This window comes from Lepisosteus oculatus, chromosome 22, assembly GCF_040954835.1.
Source record: "Lepisosteus oculatus isolate fLepOcu1 chromosome 22, fLepOcu1.hap2, whole genome shotgun sequence".
Classification (NCBI taxonomy): Eukaryota; Metazoa; Chordata; class Actinopteri; order Semionotiformes; family Lepisosteidae; genus Lepisosteus; species Lepisosteus oculatus.
This window is the reverse complement of record NC_090717.1, coordinates 4,971,065-4,989,997: the sequence shown is the minus strand read 5'-3', so window position 1 is coordinate 4,989,997 and position 18,933 is coordinate 4,971,065. Positions and strand designations below refer to the sequence as shown.

At 37.5% G+C, this 18,933-nt stretch overlaps 1 protein-coding gene across 1 annotated transcript; it reads right to left on the bottom strand.

The window, feature by feature from the left end:
* Positions 1-1,838: 1,838 nt before the first annotated feature.
* On the bottom strand, positions 1,839-18,492 carry prodhb (proline dehydrogenase (oxidase) 1b). The gene is made up of 14 exons (XM_006640190.3): positions 17,996-18,492; positions 16,100-16,308; positions 11,726-11,760; positions 11,176-11,325; positions 10,903-10,967; positions 10,616-10,732; positions 9,071-9,150; positions 8,607-8,688; positions 8,397-8,489; positions 7,650-7,796; positions 6,940-7,115; positions 6,599-6,697; positions 5,781-5,869; positions 1,839-5,052 (listed from the first exon to the last, which is right to left on the bottom strand). Exons 1-14 carry the CDS (start codon positions 18,398-18,400, stop codon positions 4,862-4,864), a joined length of 1,938 nt encoding a protein of 645 aa, XP_006640253.2. The 5' UTR covers positions 18,401-18,492; the 3' UTR covers positions 1,839-4,861.
* Positions 18,493-18,933: the final 441 nt, after the last annotated feature.

Here is an 18,933-nt window from a genome sequence, read left to right as displayed (position 1 = left end):
GGTTAACTTTTTTGTGTGTGCATGTTCTACGTTTCATATTGCCAAGGTGTTTTTTGCTTTTACTGCATGGTCCAGTTCCTTCTTTACCAACAGAAACAGACATCCTGGGTACTGTGTGGACACAACATCAAACTGAAAGACACGGACGTGCAATGTCACAATAACATGGAAAGACTTTTGTTCTGCTATGTATAGCAAAAAGACATTTTTACTTGAGGTGAAAATAGTATGGTTATTCCCCCAGTCCCTTAGAAATGGAATATCTGTGTACTTGTTCCTCTCCCTCAGAAACAATATCACAACTCTTACCATAGATTTTTAGTTTTTGGAATCGCTTTTGCGCTTGACATGGGATACCTTTCTAACAAAGTAGACAGATGAAGACCTCCTAATAATATAAATGGCTGATGAAAAGCAGAGAAGTCAAAGACATAACTCCCTTTTAGAAGATGAGACTGTAAGGCTGCAGCAGTTGGATTCATAAACATTTTAGTATTCCTACCAGCTTTCTCGCAAAACCCAAGCACATAATATTCAGTTGATGCAGGGAAAAGAAGAACAATTAATTATTAATAATTCAGAGGGATGCGTATAGTTTGTTCCTCATTATAGTGCTTCTGTCACCATCCTTCAAGCTAATGACTGCTCTGCCACATTGTACAGTCCAATCGAATCCATATGGCATTGCTAGGAAACCCCACATTGGAGCAGCCAGGATGTCATTGATTGTCAGTGTCGAAGCCATTACGAGAGAAATGTTTAATATGAAAGAAATGTATCTTGACACTTGCCAAAAAAAAAATGCAGTCAGAGCATTTTTTTCAGAACATTTGAGAATATCTTTCTCAGAAGTGCGCTAAGTGTCTCTAAAGCCTCACTGCCACCTGTTGTTCTTCACATTCTGTTTTTATTTCTTTTTCAAATGCTGTCGTTATTTTGCTGGCACTATGAAATCCAGACAACAAAATAATTTGTCATTCTTTTGTGGCTGGAAATAAAATTCATACACTAGATATATGGTGCTATTTATTTTAATAGGTATCTTTGTCCTTGGGTTACTATTCAACATTTATTATGTGTTTTACAATTTCAATTTTCAATAATACCTAAGCCAAATGATTTGCTTTAATTTCATGACGTTAAGAGAATGATACTCTAGATAAAAATATTAATTTTCTACAAACAGGACTTTTTTAGAGGGACATTCAAGAATACATGATTCCAGACTATTATAGCTGACCAATTTTGCCATTTCATTTTTTTCAACATTCCCCAAGCATACAATACTGAGAACTATAAAATCTCTCATGAATAAAATGTATAAAAGCCACCTGTGCTTTTTATTGCACATTATAAAAAACTAATGTATCAATCACCAATTTGTTCTTTTATACTACATTGTACTGTTATGTTAAACTTCACCCTCACAATGGTCAATATTACCTGATTTGGGCAGGGGAAGACTTTTAACGCCCTATAAAACTAAAGCTTAAGGACAAATTCACAGATGTACTTTGTTTTATTAAGTGGAACAATGCAATCATAAGAGAAACCTTATTAACCATTTCATTCTTAATTTGAGCCATAAAAACACAGCAGTCTTTTCCACCTGCAGGAGTAATTCCTACATTCAGGTCACCCCAAAATGAGAACCTGGTCCTTGCTCTTCTCCACAAATTAAAGGCTAGTAGTAGTGGAAATAAAAACAGATTGATAGTTGAATTTTGTCTAATCTCCAAGCACTGGTTAGCATGCAAAATCTGTGAAAGTCAAATACAGCCTGTCCCTAAAGGGAATGTTCATTATGTCAGTCTCTTAGACAAGAAATTTAGAGAAAATATTTGTTTAACTTTTATTTGCATTGGGTACAAACTTTGTTTCAATACTATGATTTCAAACATTGCACTATTAATTCAGCTCGCTGTACAGATCCATTGGCCGCCTTTAACCATTTTGTTGTGTGTAACCAGTTTTTCAGATTTATGGTAATCTGGAAAACACTTTAGAAGAAAAGCAACCTTTCTACACAACTGATACAATGCAATACAGTCAGGAATTTGCTTTTTAGTACTTTTAGAAATTGAAAAGGCCTATTCAAAAAGAAAGAAGACATTACTGTTCCAATTCAACTTTGAACTATCATGTTACATACTGCTAAACAATCATTTTTATAATGTCTTTATTTGTCAATAAACTGTATAACCAATACCATTTCCAACAAACACAACATCCTGAGAGTTGAACCATAACATGACAATGCATTCACACATAACCAAAGCTTGGATCAAACCACATTTCCAGATTGCGTGTTTAAAACACATTGTAGTGGGTCACTAGACAGAAACATACCATCTGCTGGAGATTTCCCACATCTGAACAATGAAACACTATGATGCCATGTTGGGTTTCAATTTGTGATGGGCAGACGGGCTAAAGATTTGATTTAATGCACATCCCTTCTTTTTTCATTCAGGGCTTTGATAGATCTTTTTCTTGGGAAACTGATTATTCACAATTTTCATTCTAGCTCTCAGTTACTTAAAGTACCTCGTACACAATCTTAAGTGTGGTAACACCTATTAATTGCTCTTCAGCGCCTCAAAAAAGTTACCACTTTCTAGTTATTTATAAATTCTAACGTGTTCCTTGAAAGTTTCACCTGAGTTTCTAAAGATGTCAATGTCTCACATTGTTAAATGTCCAATAAAGTAACCTAAAGCCTAGCCAGAAGAACCTGGGTTTGGGAAATCCTGTTTTAGCCAAATTAATATTAATTGCCTTTGATTTTGGATAAGACTTTTTTTTCCTGTAAAATTCTACGATCAGTGATGTGTTCAGAGTTCACAGTGTATCTATGATTTCATGTTGACAACATGCCTCTATTGAAAAATAAATTTCCCTGAATGGTGAAGAACAGCACTCTTATTTTCAGAAAGATTCAAGCAAATATTAAGGCACAACAGTATTCTTACACCTAACACTGTAACTCTTAACAGTATTTAATTGTAAAGCAGCATAACCTTGTGCATTTATAAAAAAAGATTCCATAGAAGAGGACAGGTGAAAAAATATAATACAATAACAAAATATTTGGTATTAGGCAGAAGGGAGAGACAGTCTTTTGATAAACTCACCATACAAATGCACTTTTCAATAAAGACCAAGTGTGAAAGTCAAGTCACCTTTGCAGGAAATTAAATTAACTGGCCTCACATTATGGCATTATGGGAAGTGTGAACATCATATTATGTTAACCATCTCATTGAATTAAAGGCACTTACATTTTCATTGCTCCACAGACAAGCACAGTTACATTACAATATCATTTGCAGCAGATGCAAGGCAAACAAATTAGGTCGTATCTTAAGAAAATGAACCAGAAAGCTGGTGCTTATTGGGCTCCTGTTCCAAAATTCAAATGGGCACTGACTGAGACAGCATGACTAGCAGAATTAAGAGAGTTCCATTATGAACTACAGAATACACTGTGTATTTAAACAATGTGCAACCTGGTGTTCCATTAGATTGCATTGGGGTATTAATTATTATGCTAATTCACAGCTCTAAACTGTATTATATAAATGCCATTCACTTTGCAAACAACGCCCGCCTTACCACTCTGATTCTGACAGGTTTGTTATTTAACAGCAAGAACTCAAGTAGGAGCTGAAAGTCCTTTCAAGATATCTATTAGAATATAAATTTTGAAAAAAAAGAGTAAATTTTAAGGTTCTCAAAGAGATAACTTCCCTCGGTGTTCAAGTGCCACCAATGTAAATGGCTATTGAGGAAAAAATACAGCTTTTAACACTGTACAGTAGTTATGAACCTAACCTTTGTGAAAGTCTACTATGATGAGAAAAGGCTAAGTAAATTACACTGAAACTACAGTGAAATCTTGACTGAGGTATAATAAACTGCAAACCTTCAAAATCAAAGGAAAGCAGAGTACACACATTCTTAAACCCCCAAATACCATCCATATTTACTACAGAAAGCCTCCATTTTACCACAGGAAACATACAAAAGGTTACTAACAATGAATATAACTTAAAGTCTGACCAAAAAAAGGCATACAATGTACAATAAAATAATTAAACACCACTTAGAAAAATCAAGAAATTTCTGAATGTACTTCAGGACAACTTTCGAGAATAGCAGTGAACAATAATCCCCAAAATCCAAACAGTCAAGATTTAATCAGTGGTTAAAAAAGAAAGAGTCTCATGGAGGCAAGAAAGCACTTGGAAAATGTATAATAATAATTAATTTAAAATGGGGTTCACAATTGTGTTTCACAGATTAAACCCTTTTACTAAATCCAAACACTTTCTACAATTTGATTGCAAATGCCTAATCAAATGTGCATGTTCCATCTAATTCTCTAGAGCCAGGTTATGACATTTTCCATTCCCCCAGGAATGAAAAAAAAAGAACTTTGTTTCATAAGGGACTTGGCTGTAATCACTGTAATTTAAAATGTGTACATAAATGTGCTATAGGAGCCTGAATACATATTAAAAATATCCTTAAATAAAACTATCATATGTCTCTTACCTGATGCTTATATAATATAAAAACAAAACTGCTATAAGTGTAACAATTTATTTTGATGATTATGATTCCACTAAAATCTCTGTTTATAATCTTACTCATATATAATAAAATACTATTGGTTTTGTGAGAAGTTAGCTTCACCCATAGTGGATGAGGGAAAAATCACATTAGACATGGAGATATGTGGACATTCCAGGGTTTAAAATATGCCAGGCCCAGTTTCATACACATGCCCATAACTCCTGCAGAGATTTTACACAGAGAATAATGCTTAGTGGTGCAGTCTTTCTCCATCCTGTGTCCTTTAGTAAACTGGAGTGTAAAAGATCTCGCCGTTGAGGAATCTCCGCTTCAGTTCCTTCCACAGTAGGAGGCGCTCTTGCTGCGCACCCTGCATAATACCCCTGTTTTCCTGGGCCCGCCTGGACAGGTAGGGTATCACTTCATGCACTGGACCATACGGCACATACTTATACACTGGATAACCAGCCTGGCCTGTGGAGGAGTGAGCAAGGCAATGCACACATTAACACATCACTTCTCCAGTCGTCTTCCCACAGTCTACCAAACAAAGAACGAGGTCAGAGGATCTCTGAGGTTTATTCCACCTGCTGTTAAACAGGATTTGGACAGCAGCCTTAGTCTGCTTTAATTTCATGAACATTCTACAACAAGCCGACACACTGATTTTAGAGAGGTCCGGTTTCTTCTTTCATCGGCAAGGACATTTTTCTATATTTTAAAGCTCATAAAATTAGTGAAAAGTACATCTTTGAGACAAAGGCTCAAACAGACAAGTGCACAGTGTGTTTCTAAGGCCTTCTAGGATTACTGTCACTTGAACAGTTCATCCATTATTTGATCAAATACATGTTCACATCCATTAGCGCTATCCATCAGGATCGCCTTTCATGCAGAAAACAAACCCAGAGAGAGAGGTCACCTGGTTAAGTATAAATGGGACACATGGAATGTATTGTACGATCTCTAGCTCTTTTGACATGAGCTCTTCTGTCTTCCAGTCATAGGGATAACTGCTATGAATGTGTGAATATTTCACAGACAGATCGTGCATCACAATTAAAAGACACCCAATCTTCACCTATGCCTCCAGTTCCTGTGAGCTATTTAATACTCTCACAGTAGCCAAGTATCAAAAGAGAAGTGAAACAAGAAAGCCAGGTGTGAATAGCACAACCTAAATACTTATTTGAGCTCCTTACCAAGGGGAAAGCTGATTTGATCGCACATTCCCAGCAGCTGGCCAAAATAAACTTTGTTTTCTGATGGATGGATCCCCAGTTCATTCATCCTGTTGAAAAAGTCATCACAAATTACAAGAACGTCCTCTAAAGGATGACTTTGTCAGTGCAACAGAATACCAGAGAGCACAGAATTCAAATTGCTTTTATAGTCCACGAATTCTTTTAAACAAATAAATAGTTCTCTAAAACAGTTTTCAACTGAAATTCATCAGAAAAGGATTTCCGTATCTTCAAAAAAAATCTGAGCAGTTGCATTTATAGCTGCTGCAGAAACTAAATGGAAAGAAAAGATTTAAAGCAGAATATAAAAAGGGTGAAACTAATTTCTCCCATGAATGCTATTAGATTGTTCCACAGTTTAGCCTACTGAGTGTAGTTTGTGCTTTCATAAAATTAAGGCCCAGGGAAAAGTTTACACAATCTTTTGTTCTTCTCACTGGAGTACTATGTCCTTTGAAAACTTCAACAACCAGTTGCATAATTTATCTTACTTTATTATAAGCTCCTGTTGCATAATTTATCTCACTTTATTATAAGTTCTTTTATATCAGCTTCCTAAGCACAATAACTTATTTTCAGCTCCATGTTGAGACTGTTCACTTTTGTTCTGTTTTCCAAGATGTGACAACCAAATAATAAATATGAACTTTTAAAAAGGCTCAGAAGCTTGCTTCAAATTTCAGAAACAGCATTGTCGCTTTGAGAATAAGGTATTGAACGTATTCCTTTTATTATCTGATTAACTCGGGTAGCATCAAAGCTAAAGAGTGTCTCACCTCTGCAGAGTGAACTTGACTGTCTTCTCGTTGTGAGAAGCCACCATGATATTGGCCTTCCTGTGGTGCTTAATCTCCTCCAAAACATAGTCAAGACACCTGATGAGAAAGGAGTTAAAGCATAATAAAGATTAACAAACAACCCAGTAACACAGCTCTGGCCAGTTTAATGTATATTGACTTTAACTCAGTTTTTACACAACTACAGTACCGCTGCAATTAGTTTTCTATCTGCAGCTGTAATATTAAGGCTTGCAACAAGATGATACTCAAACATGTGCTGGACATTTAACTTCATTTTCTCAAACCTCCACCACTGTTCTTCCTTGTTAATCCAGTACCTGTGATACATGTCATTAGTGGCTTCATATGTAGGGTTAATAGGGTCCTCGTAGCCAATCTCTGCTGCTCTGGTCCTCTCTTGCTGCATATAGGCCCCACGAACAAGCTTGGCACCAAAGTACCAGCCTTCCCGTCGTGAAAGCTCAACATCCAGTGAAACGTTATCATAGGCTTCCTGCACAGAACAGAGAAAGACTCTGCCTTATTTTAAGAGCTCCCATTACATTATTTGAAAATGATACTGGTGGTCACCAGTGTATCTTAGCATCTGTGTCAATTAGGAAATGTAACTTTAAACTCTGTTAACTTTAACAGATGTTTAACAACTATTTCATATCCAATAGTTTGACAGAGTCTGCAGCTGTGCTTTACACACAGCAGACACACTGACTTGCATATTATCAGGTTTAGTTAACATAGTATTCAACATATTTCATACTCGGTGTAAAAGCCTAGGTTAAAACATAAAGAATTTAGTATAATTTCCCACTGTGGAGATCTGCAGCTGCTTAATTTGGGAAAATGTAGCCCAGGCATGCTAAATAGAAACATACAAAGGCACCATGCTGTTTCCAATAAAAAATTAATCCTGACCGTAAAAGGATATGAACTGAACATATCTGGGGCAATGCTAGGCTGTGTAATAGGGATATTAAGCAATTTTATGGCTTATATTTCCTTCTCGTTCTCCAGGAGCTGAACACCTCACCTTGAGGTAGCACTGGTATGTGTTGAAGATTATGGGCTTCTCAGTGTTGAAAATCCGCTGCATTTCCAGAGTAAGTCTGCTGATTGCTGGCTGAAAGTAAGTCTGTTCTGCATCCACCATCAATCTCACTCCGTGTTTTATGGCATGCTGGGCCACAGGGATGAGAAGCACAGGATCACATCAGATACGTCAAACTAGCTGGTGAATTTTTATGCACTTCGGTGTCACAACACAGCTCCAGTATAAAATCTCCCTCTTAGTATGTCCCTGACAATCTTATTGAAGCATAAGAGCATACAACTTCCCTAACTCATCAAATATGTTGCAAACTCCAGTAAATGCAGCACAAAGAAATAGTCAGTTCAATGTTTGTTAGTGTACTTTCATTTCAGACCAGCATTAGTTGGCCACAGAAATGATTGCAAATAAAAGAGCAAAGAACACTGTAAAAATATATCAGTATGCCTACATAATGACTAATGTGTTAACTATCGTCTGTGTTAGTGAGAGGAAAACAAATCAAGTGCTTTAAGAGCTGGCTACAGAAAACAAGTCTTCAGTAACAAGCATTTTCAATGAGGATTCAGATCTAACCTGTTGCTTACTGACAGTCACTGTTGTTAATTAAGATACAAAATGTTCCTTTTTCCAGTAAGGAAGGATAACGGTTGCAGTAAGGCAGACCAGCTGGGTATTAGTCCCACACTGCTACTGGCAGTAGCCAGTCGATGTGCAGTTTGACCTCACCTTGGCCAGGACATCCATTCTCTGCAACATTCGTTTCATTTGCTTCTCTTCCTCCTCAGTGAATTTGTTTAGCAGGGGCTCAAGTTGCCCAGTCTAAAGTATAAGAAATGGTAAAAAGGATGTTGAAAAGTCCTTTTCCTATTCTACCAAATCTTCAGTATATAAATATATAATATACACAGTATATAGCTATATATTATTATACATAACCTCAAGGTTTGGGACAACAAGGAGCTTGGAGATCTTTGTCCTGTCATCAATCAAGTTGTTCCAGTCCAACAGATCTATGGTCCTGAAACATAAAAAGTCAGATCAGATTTTGGCTTAGGGCAGAACAGGCATTTTCACAGACTAACCCTTTTTTCTTTCCCTTCACATTTCACTTGAAATGAAGATTTCTGTTACTTTGTTCTGGTTGCATTTGAACATACAGTAATACCTGTCCTGGCCATGCATTTCTATAGTACTGTGTTCAGCTGCACAAAGGAAACAAGACCTGGAAAAGACCCAATGAGATACAGCCTAAGTGATTAGTTGTGTATCAAAATTAATAAAAAACATTGTCTAAGCATTTACCTATTGTTTTGGATTGTTCATGTATACCTGAAAAGCTCAGAAAGCAATGCATTAGTATTCTACTGTCAAGTGATATATGGTTTTAATTACTCCTTTACCCAGACAAACCCAAGTTCTCTCCAGTGAACCAGTTCTCCGTGTTTTCTTTGGAAACCACACCCAGCTTAGTCAACGTTTCCTGTGAAACACAAAAGCATCATGTCAGCTGTTTTTCAAACAAAGAGTGCAGGACAACTAACTGTACCTCTAACATTCAAACCTGCTGTTTCCACACTGGTACCCAGGAGGAGTGATGTGTAAATGCCCAAAGGACAGACTGAGCAATAAACAATGTATTGATTAATTTGATCTAATGAGTAATGTTATGTATCACTGCTTATGCCTTTTCTTCGTTCTAGAGCCAGTTATTAGTCTCATGCATTTCTTAGAGTTGCTCATGTTGTTAGTTGTCGAGAGACGAACATAAGATAGCCGTGAATGATGGAACGTGGTGGGCAAAACTGCCAGGCCTTGCAGATAAGGAGCCGATCTTAAACATAAACATATATAGGGCATGCTGGTACCAGGTTGCTATGGAAACTGAGAAAGTTCATAAGGAGGACACAAGATTATCAATCATGGAGTCCAGTGGTTGCCATGGGGATCTCCTTATTTGGCAGAGGATTCCTATGATGAAGATGAGGGGGACTAAGAATATTATGGGATGTAAAACAGGTGGGAAGTCACTGATTAATTGTAATAATGTTATTTTAGCAAATCAGGTCTAGGTAAGGTAATGTATGTGTGGAGGAATATTTAATTAAACATCCCCTTTTCAAAATGCATAAATACAGAGAAGTGTGCTTTGTTCTTTAAGGTTACAATTCTGTCTGCTTGTGGAATTCCCATTGTGCACACATTGAGAATTACAAGAAAAAAAAAGTTAGACAACCTGAACCTTACCCCTGTATGTATGCAATTAAACCCTACTGAGTAGACTAAGCACACACACAATGTGCTTCTTCCAAGCCTAGGTTTTTTATAAAAACGTTTGTCGAACCGAGATTTACCTTAGGCAAGAGTCCGAACTCATTTGATGTTCAAAGAATTAAATTTACATATCAGAACAAAACAATCATCAAAAACAAAAAGACAATGTTCCTTAGAAAAAAAAGATCATTCTAAAAACACATTACAGTATATGTGCTTGTTCATTTCAAATAAAAATAAATTTAACTACAAATATCACAAAAAACACAATCAAAAACTGTGCACAAAAACTGTACAATGCAGAAAATGTCAATTTAGGATCTGGTGGTCAAAGTGCATTGCACAGATACACTTGCATGGATATGCATTGCAATAAATGTACAACTTCACATAACATACATCAATACAGACTAATATATGTACAGTAGGTCTGGACCCATGTCTATTTTCAAGGTCAAAAAAACATTTTACAACATTTTCCTTTCACTAAATTCCAGCTTATGTTCAAGATCATTCAAGGTAAACTGCAAGTCCTAGAAATACATTCTCTACATTCCCTTGGAACTATCTTAACACCTTCACCATGTCTAATAGACTAAATGTTCATACTGACTTCAAACAAAGATAAGACCTGACCTCAATTAGGAACATGAATACTGCCAGAATTGTAATACCTGCAACTGCTCCAGCTCCAGTTTGACATCTAAAGCTGAAAGGCCAGCCTTTCCTTGCTCAGCAGCAAGAATATGGAAGAATCTCCTCCATTTTACCAACACCTCTGAGAACTGAAGCTGCAAAGAAGAAACCAAAGTGATAGGGTTCATTCTTGACACATGTTCATTGACTTTAAGATACTGCAGAAAGTGTGGACATTATGACATCCCTATGTCTTGCGGTTAAACATACATTTAACCACCTCAGGAAATCACCCACTATGAGAACATTCTCTGATATAACTCACCAGGAACTGTGGCCTTCCCAAAGCAGTCATCTTAATCGCAGAAAAACCGTCTTCTGAACTCCCTCCTGGTTGATTACAGTGGAAAATCCTTGATTAGCCAACAGAGAAAGTGCTAAACCAGCAGCAACTCAAAAGTAAAATTAAAATGCTCTTTTGAGTTCCACAAGTCAGATTGGCTTCAGCCAAAAACAAAATACCGAGAATACAACCAAATCTACTGAACTGCTTTCATCTTCCCTGACTAACAACACTGCCTTCCAGGTTCTGCCTTACCTGAGGCCCCGATACACTTCAAAAAAGTCTCCATGTGCTGGTCACACTTGACCTCATCAGCATAGAAGTAGGTGCGGGCACTGATCACTCCTCCACGGCGGTCTCCAAACTGCCGATGAGCTTTATACTTCTTCTCTCGGTGGTCCACTCCTGAATTCAAAGCAGTCAACCATCAATTCTCTGGACAAAATTTATCATCGCCACAAATAAAAAAAAAAACACGTGGATCAGTTAACTGATCCTCTTAGGAAGAGGGAGATAGCATGGAACTCCACTTAACCTAGAATATACTTTAGTACTGTATGGAGTTTGCAATGCACTACACTGTGGTTGTTAAAAGGAGAAACTTGGTTGTAACTAGGGTTGGAACATGTTCTGAAAATCAACAAGCTTTGAAGAAGGCATCTGCTCTATAGATTCTATAATCATTATTATATACAATTCTATAGAAAAATAAAACAGTATTACAGTTGTTCTCCTGGTTTCAGTCAACTTAAATTCAAGGAAAACAGAACACATGTTCCTAAGCATTACAAGTCATCTTACATACCACGGCTTTCTTTTTCAGCTTCAGACAAACACGAACTAAAAAGAAAATACAAAATAAAGATAGGAATTACTGAAAAAGTTAGTGGCAAAATATTGTGATTAGGCAGAAACACATCTTATGTATCTTTTAATTAAAGGCAGCACTCTTAAGGAAGTACCTTTTGTTTAACAAAACCATGGGTTTGGCTAACGTGAACCAGATGTCTACCACAGTATAATGCTTTTGGTACTTGACAAAACAGAGGCATTAAATTGCCATTTATTTAGAAATAAATAACATTCTCAGTAAACTAGTTCACTATCAAGAAATGTTCAAACATGGTGGAACCCATGTGAAGGAGAAGCCTCCTAACCGACCTCTTCAAATACACATGCTATGTTCACTGCTATATTGCAATAGTTTGTTTGTATTTCACTGGCTGCAAGCCGTATTCTACAAATACTATCCACTTTTTGATTCTAAGGCCCAGACATTATCCCAGCCGTGTTGTTAACAGTTCAGAGGGAAAAAATTGCTTTTAAGAACGTCACTGGCAAGCATTTCTGAATTCATGGGTAAATATTGCCTCATGTCAGTTTTTGATTTTAAAAGCCTAGTTACGTCTAGACCTTGTCAATTTGGAAGCAACAATCTGTTTGCCTTGAGATGAGGCCATGACACCAGGTGCTCTACGCTTGATTGATATTAGCTGACAGCCTGCCTGCCACTTAGTACCGTGCTAAATTCAGAATTCGGAGGAGAACCAGAGCAGGCTGGAGCTGTCTGGCAACCAGCCTCTTCGTTTTTTCCGAGGTTTTGCAGAGCAATCCCATTAAAGGCAGACGCTTAAAAGCCTTGTAGCATTCACACTCCAGCAAACACACGGTCACTCACAGCCTCCTGGTGATAAATTTCAAAAAGAAAATGTTTCAGCTTTAAAGTGGAGCTCTTGTAAATCAGAAAATACACTCCTGATGAGGCACATTAAAGACAAGAACAAACATTTCATAGTAAATGAATTACCTTATTCAACTGCATTTCTTTTGAACTCTTTCATGTAAATATTTTAAATATTTTAAAGATGCCTGAAAGGTAGATAAACACTGCCTAAAAAATATCCTTTATTTCCCTTTATAATCTTGTTTTACATTAAATTCTTAACTTAAATATTAATTGTTCAAAATTGAAACTGTTTCTTTTCTGCTCTCAGCCAAGTAATGTTTGCATTTCCCTAGATTAGCACATTCAGACAGTGTACTCTGTCTGTTGTGACCTGGTCATCCATGAACTCCAGAAATATAGATAAGAAACTTTCGGACCTCAGATGTTCTCTTTCTCAATTCCTAGTTCTTATGAACCCTCACACCAGAAGATGGATTATAGTTCTAAACATCATACACAGCCCCAGCTAAATCCTGTCTGTCAGTTTGTCAGGTCTATGTTGCCACATTCCAGCTAAGATCCATAATTAGCAGATTTTCCCTCGTTACATGGGATTATTACTAATGTTAGTGTTAACATCTTATAATCATGCATACATAATCATATGTCAAAAACAAAGGCAGGGTTGTTGTTGTTTTTTTCCTTTGTTCCAAATGTTATTTTTCGATGTAGCCAACTAGGATCGTCCAAACAACATTTTGCAACTTAATGTTTTTGTTGGAGTTTGAGTTACAGTTCAGCCCTTCAGTCAAGCCCTGCTCTAAGTTATTGACATTCAATTCAAACATTATAATTCTTTGAATCCTACTGTTCTAATAGTCCATGTTGGTGGCCTAAAACAGACAACCAGGTCCCTAGAAGACACTTCAGTTTCACAAAACTGTTGTTGTTAGATATCTTTAATTTGATTAAATTGCTTATGAATCAAGTCTAGCAATTATCCAGACTAACTGGTCTTTGGAGCAATATAGCATTTGAAAACTGATTTGTATAGGTTGGCATTGTTGGCAGTGAGAGAATACTGTTGTTGCTTCCTTGAGTGACATCTCCTTCAAAATGCATCGCCAGGGGGTGGAAATTGAACACAGATAATAAGTCAACAATAACACGCATCAATCTTTGTCTGCACAGATTCAACAATTAGCTTTAGGAGTGCATGAAGTAACACTGGTATCTTAGGAGTGGGTTGATTGCATGATTTTCCTCTGCGTCTAATAAAATCACTCACACCATCAAGAATTGAACTTTCCTAGTACTTTGCGTTTAGACTTCATATTTATACTGAGGAATGGCATGGTGGTGCAGTGGTTAATACTGCTGTCTGAACAGAGCTGGAGCTCTGGGTTCAGTTCCTGGGGTGCTGTCTGTGTGGAGTTTGTATGTTCTCCCCATCTTTTTGTGGGTTTTCACTGGGTGCTCCGGTTTCCTCCTCTGATTATTGTTTATTTGTATAAAACCACCATGTTTTAGATTTCCCTTTCTAACTGCAATGCCCAGTGAAGAATAATGTTTCTTAACTTTCAGCATAACAAGTTAGTTTACAATCTCTGTAAAAGGCTGTATTTGCAATTGCAATGCCTATTGATATTAGAGGCATCAAAATGAGTGCTTTTCAACAGATTATTACATTTCATCCTTGCAAGCTATCAGCAAGTAAACAGATGCCAGGAAGTGCTTATGCCTGAGCTTTAACAGTATGAATGACCCCATGAAAATGTCTCAGAATAGCTATTGCTATTAAACTCTGCAGATTAAACTGTTTGAGTCAGTGCTGTTGGTGTCAAAAGAAATTGCAAAGCAACATCATGTAATGAAAATAAACCAGTTACTAAAACAAATACAAACTAGATAATCTGGTGCCTTTATAATGTCATTAGGCTCTAAAATACATTACATAAAAGGACTGGCACTGTTAAATCCACTTAAACATTTCATAACATTAAAGGTATACGGCAGAAATGTTTTAAACACTTTATTTTGCTGTTATAACTTAGAAAAAATATTTAATTTTATGTTTAATCTTAGGGTTAGGCCTATACATATCTTTAATTTGGATTAAACCCTCATTGTTAAAAATAACCTGAAATTGGTTCTACAAACTCTTAAGCAAAACACTGGGGTTCTGAATTTCTTGCCAGAAGAAACATGCTCAGGGTAATTTATGCCTATATTATATTTTGTTTGTCCCTTCATGGAAAAATACTATATAAAGAGAAAAAAACTAAGAAAATTCGATAAGAATAACATTTACATAATTCTAACTGGAGAGCAAATATGGGCTAAGTCAACACCCTGCAGAAAACATGCGACCTTTCTCTTTCTCCTAGAGAACAGATGAAATAAATAAACCTTTAAATAAAACTTCCACTTTATCCTAGAAGTTCTAACACATTCCCACTGTTCCCTATTGCTCAGGTCTTTATTAAGTTACTTCTTCAAAGTGTTTGTGGTTGCAGATCCAGTAATTGTACTACATATTTCCAAAAAGCATTGCATAACATTCCTTAGCTGCTCATGACTGATTATTCAGGCTCTCTCCCTTGGGCTACATGTGACTTTCCACAGCAAAGCAGCTAGGCTCAACATCAGATACCTTCACTCACAGCCAATCATAAAAAGAGGGCTTGGCAAATCTGACCAATAGGCACAGGGGCAGTTACTAGACCGCATGTTCTATCTAGCAGCAAAACAAATGATGCTTGCTTTCTCCCTCCTGCAATACATATAATGATATGGAGTGTGTGATATAATGGAATACTTTAAGCATCCATTCTAAACTAAAATCAGGTGTTGTTTTTAAATTGTTGGCCATCAAAACTATTAACTGTTGATGGGAAAAATAACACTTTATTTCTCTGAGAGTACATTATTTGACAGTATAATGCATATGAGTAATAGAGTTCTTAGTGAGGCATATAAGAGCTTGTTACTGATTCAAGGAAATGTAAAAATGTGAATTATACACTGGTTGTTAAAAAGCATTGCACGGTAAACAGCAGAACTCGTTTACTCACGCAAAAATAAACAGCAGACACTCTAAAAATAGTACCACAGAAACGCCAGTCACTCATTCATCCCCAAAGTCAACCACAGGCACACAGCACAGATCTAATATCAGAGAACATGCCTGGGATAGTGAAAGTAGTGAACGTCATGCAACATGCTACAAATAGGGTTGGATCTTTCAACAAATGATAGCATGAAACTGTAGCTGCCAGTACCAGCCAATAAAAACACTCTTGTACAACTCTGAAAGGTCAGGTTTGCATTCAGTGCTTCTGAATAACCAAAAAAGCATCACTGGCTTGCTCAGTTCTCTTTAAAGCCTTCTGATGACATGCAAGATTATCTTACATGACACTCTACTATCATATGATGTTGCCAGCAAAGACTCACAACTAATGTAAACCGTGACCTGTGAAACCCTGCATTAAAAAGTATATTCTGCCTTACTCCATTTCCTTTTTCTCAGCTTCCTCCTGTGTGAGGTCTTCCTCCACGCTGTAATCCAGAACAGATCCCACTCCAAATGCCCGATTCCTCCTGATGAGCGGCTTAATGCTCTCCTGATCTTCTCCGGCCACAAACTGCCCATAAAAGGTCATCTTCATCAGCTTCTCGAAGAGAGTCTTCCCCAGTAACTTCCTGCTCAGACTGGTAAGCTTCAAGAGAGCAGACACATTTCCTATAGCTGCAGTGTGAATCAAAAGCAAACTCAAAACTGTCCTGTGGTGACCCCATAATACATACATTAATAAATCCTGGAAGATGGGCTGCATATTTGAGTGCATCTGCATCTTTTTTTCTCATTTAATTTGCTGTATTACTACATAAGGGAGTTTTATGATAAGAGAACACATTTCTGTTATGCAAATCAGCACTATGGTGCAGCACATAAACATATACTACAAATCTTGTGCAGTTACTGTCCATTTTTTAAAATGTGTGGGACAGCAAGCTCATGACAGACAAAATTTGCATTTAAAAACGTAATTTACTCAAATCTCCATAGTGAAGTTTATACACATAAATGAACATATGTGCAAGACCAATAACAGTTATGTAGTCCAGGTAGTGCATTAACATTCACTGTGCCAATTATTTTCCACTGAAAAGCCTTTGGACATCATTGAGTGAGTCTCTAAACAAAGAAAGGAAAAGCACTTGGGAATAGCACCTGTGAAGTTCAAGACTATTGTCACAGTTATAGCTTTCAACAAGGCCAAAAAGCATTAGGCTGGTAGAGATAAGAAACTCATTTTGCAAGAGAACAGTGTACATTGTACAAATATGAATACTACCTGGCTTACATAGCCTCTAAAAACACAACGCGGAGCTTTGTAAAGCATTCAGAACTTGTTTCTGCAATGAAATGGCCAGGAGCAAGAAATTAAAACTGGGTTAACTACATTTTTCTTACATATTTCCAATGCTGAAAAAGCTTCAACAATTGTTGAAAAACTAAACTCACTGCACTTGGCCCAGGATAAAGACCCTTATTGTGCTGTGTATAACATGTAAGCTACTGCAGAACACAATGTGCATTGCACAGGACTATATGTTTCTTCAGTAGGTCGCAAACTAACTCAGTCTTGATAGGTAATGAAGCAATATTAACTTGTAACTGGTGTATTGTAAAGGGAAAGTCAGTTTACACCCAGCAAATTTAATGACATGGGGAAAGGCGGCGATATCTTATGCTTAGGCATTATGTGCTGCTAATTAATATAAGGCTCGTTATAATGGTAACGTTTGTTCAGAAAAACAGTATAAGGCGTGTGAACGGTCTCTGCTCTGCAGAACCACAAACTCCAATAAACTCGATTCTGGGCGCCCGCCAAGCAAGGAAGGAAAATGATTGCGTTTCATAATGCACGAAAAATACAGCACAATCCTTCGCTCATAATCGTGGATTAAAATAACTGCACATAAACCGAATCCACATCCCCTATAAATATGCGGCGTTTTTAGAAACGTATATCTCAGATTTTACTTTTCTCAATTATTATTAATGTTAGATGAATGCAATTTGGTATATGTTCATACCGCCCCAGCTGGAAAGAAGCAACCTTCACTAATAAAATATTAAAACTTATACAATTTGATAACAGCAGCACCACATGGCGTCAATAAAATATAATTAGCTACTATTATGTCGGGCGAAAGCTGCGCCTCTTTTTGAAAAATCTCGCAATGTTAAGAGAAATTAAGATATTTCCGAAAGTAACAAAGTCTAAATTAGAAAAAGAGGAGTCTCCGTTTATATATTTCTTGTCATGAATAAAAGTTCGGCAATATTTATTCAAACTGACACCTGCCTATTCTGAAAGTTAAACTTCTGATACGCACCTCCTTGTTCCTGTCAACAACGACGTCATAGGTGCACACTTTAAAAACTAGCAAACTCCTGAGCAGCTCCAGGCTATCCTTGCTTTTGTAAGCTTCCTTGGTATTTTCGAAGTCGATCACTGTCTCGGGATGGGGCTCCGGCCGGGCATCTTCGGTCTGAAGGATGTGGTCGACCTGCGCTGCCTTCCGCTTGATCACGCCCCGGGTCGGGTCTGCGCCGTTGTCGCCGTCGGGTTTCGGTTCGCTTTGCGGAGCTGCGACCGTGGACCGACTCCTAAGGGAGGACGAAACCGAAGCTGCCCTGCTCAGGGAGATGCTGGAAACTGCCTTGGAAAAGGCCGGAATAAGGTTTGCATAAGACATTGGACCTTTCAGCGGTGTGGGGTAAGGAAAATGCCCTGGCATCTACTGCAGTAGCAACTGTGGACTGATGCTCAGCGCAGGGGATTACCTAACAGCACGCTAAACCGGTACCATTGAATGCACAAAATAAAAGAAACGCCCATTCTGATTTCAACTAGGAGGCACTGCATAACTGACTCCCCTGATTGGTTTAAACTGTTGTAACGCTCCCCACCCGCGACGTGTTATTGACGCAAAGAATGAATGTGAGAACTGGCCCCTGCGCGGAACTGCTGCGCTGCTCGGTGCGTCTGTGAAAGACGAGAGAGGTCGTCGGTTCGGTGTGTTCTAGTTTGGAAACAAAAAACATTATGTAACAACCTTACCAGAATAAATCTGGGCAAAATAATCTACAGCCCTGCGTTTGGAGAGCCTGTTGTCCAAGAGCTCCTAACAGGTAGCTATTAAGCTGATCCATAGATAAGAAAGAATTTTACTCGATCAGTTGAGCAACTGTTATTTAAATTAAACAGCCTGGAAACCAGACAAAAATTAATTTCCACACGTCATGGCAGCTGTATACCTCTTAATAAGGT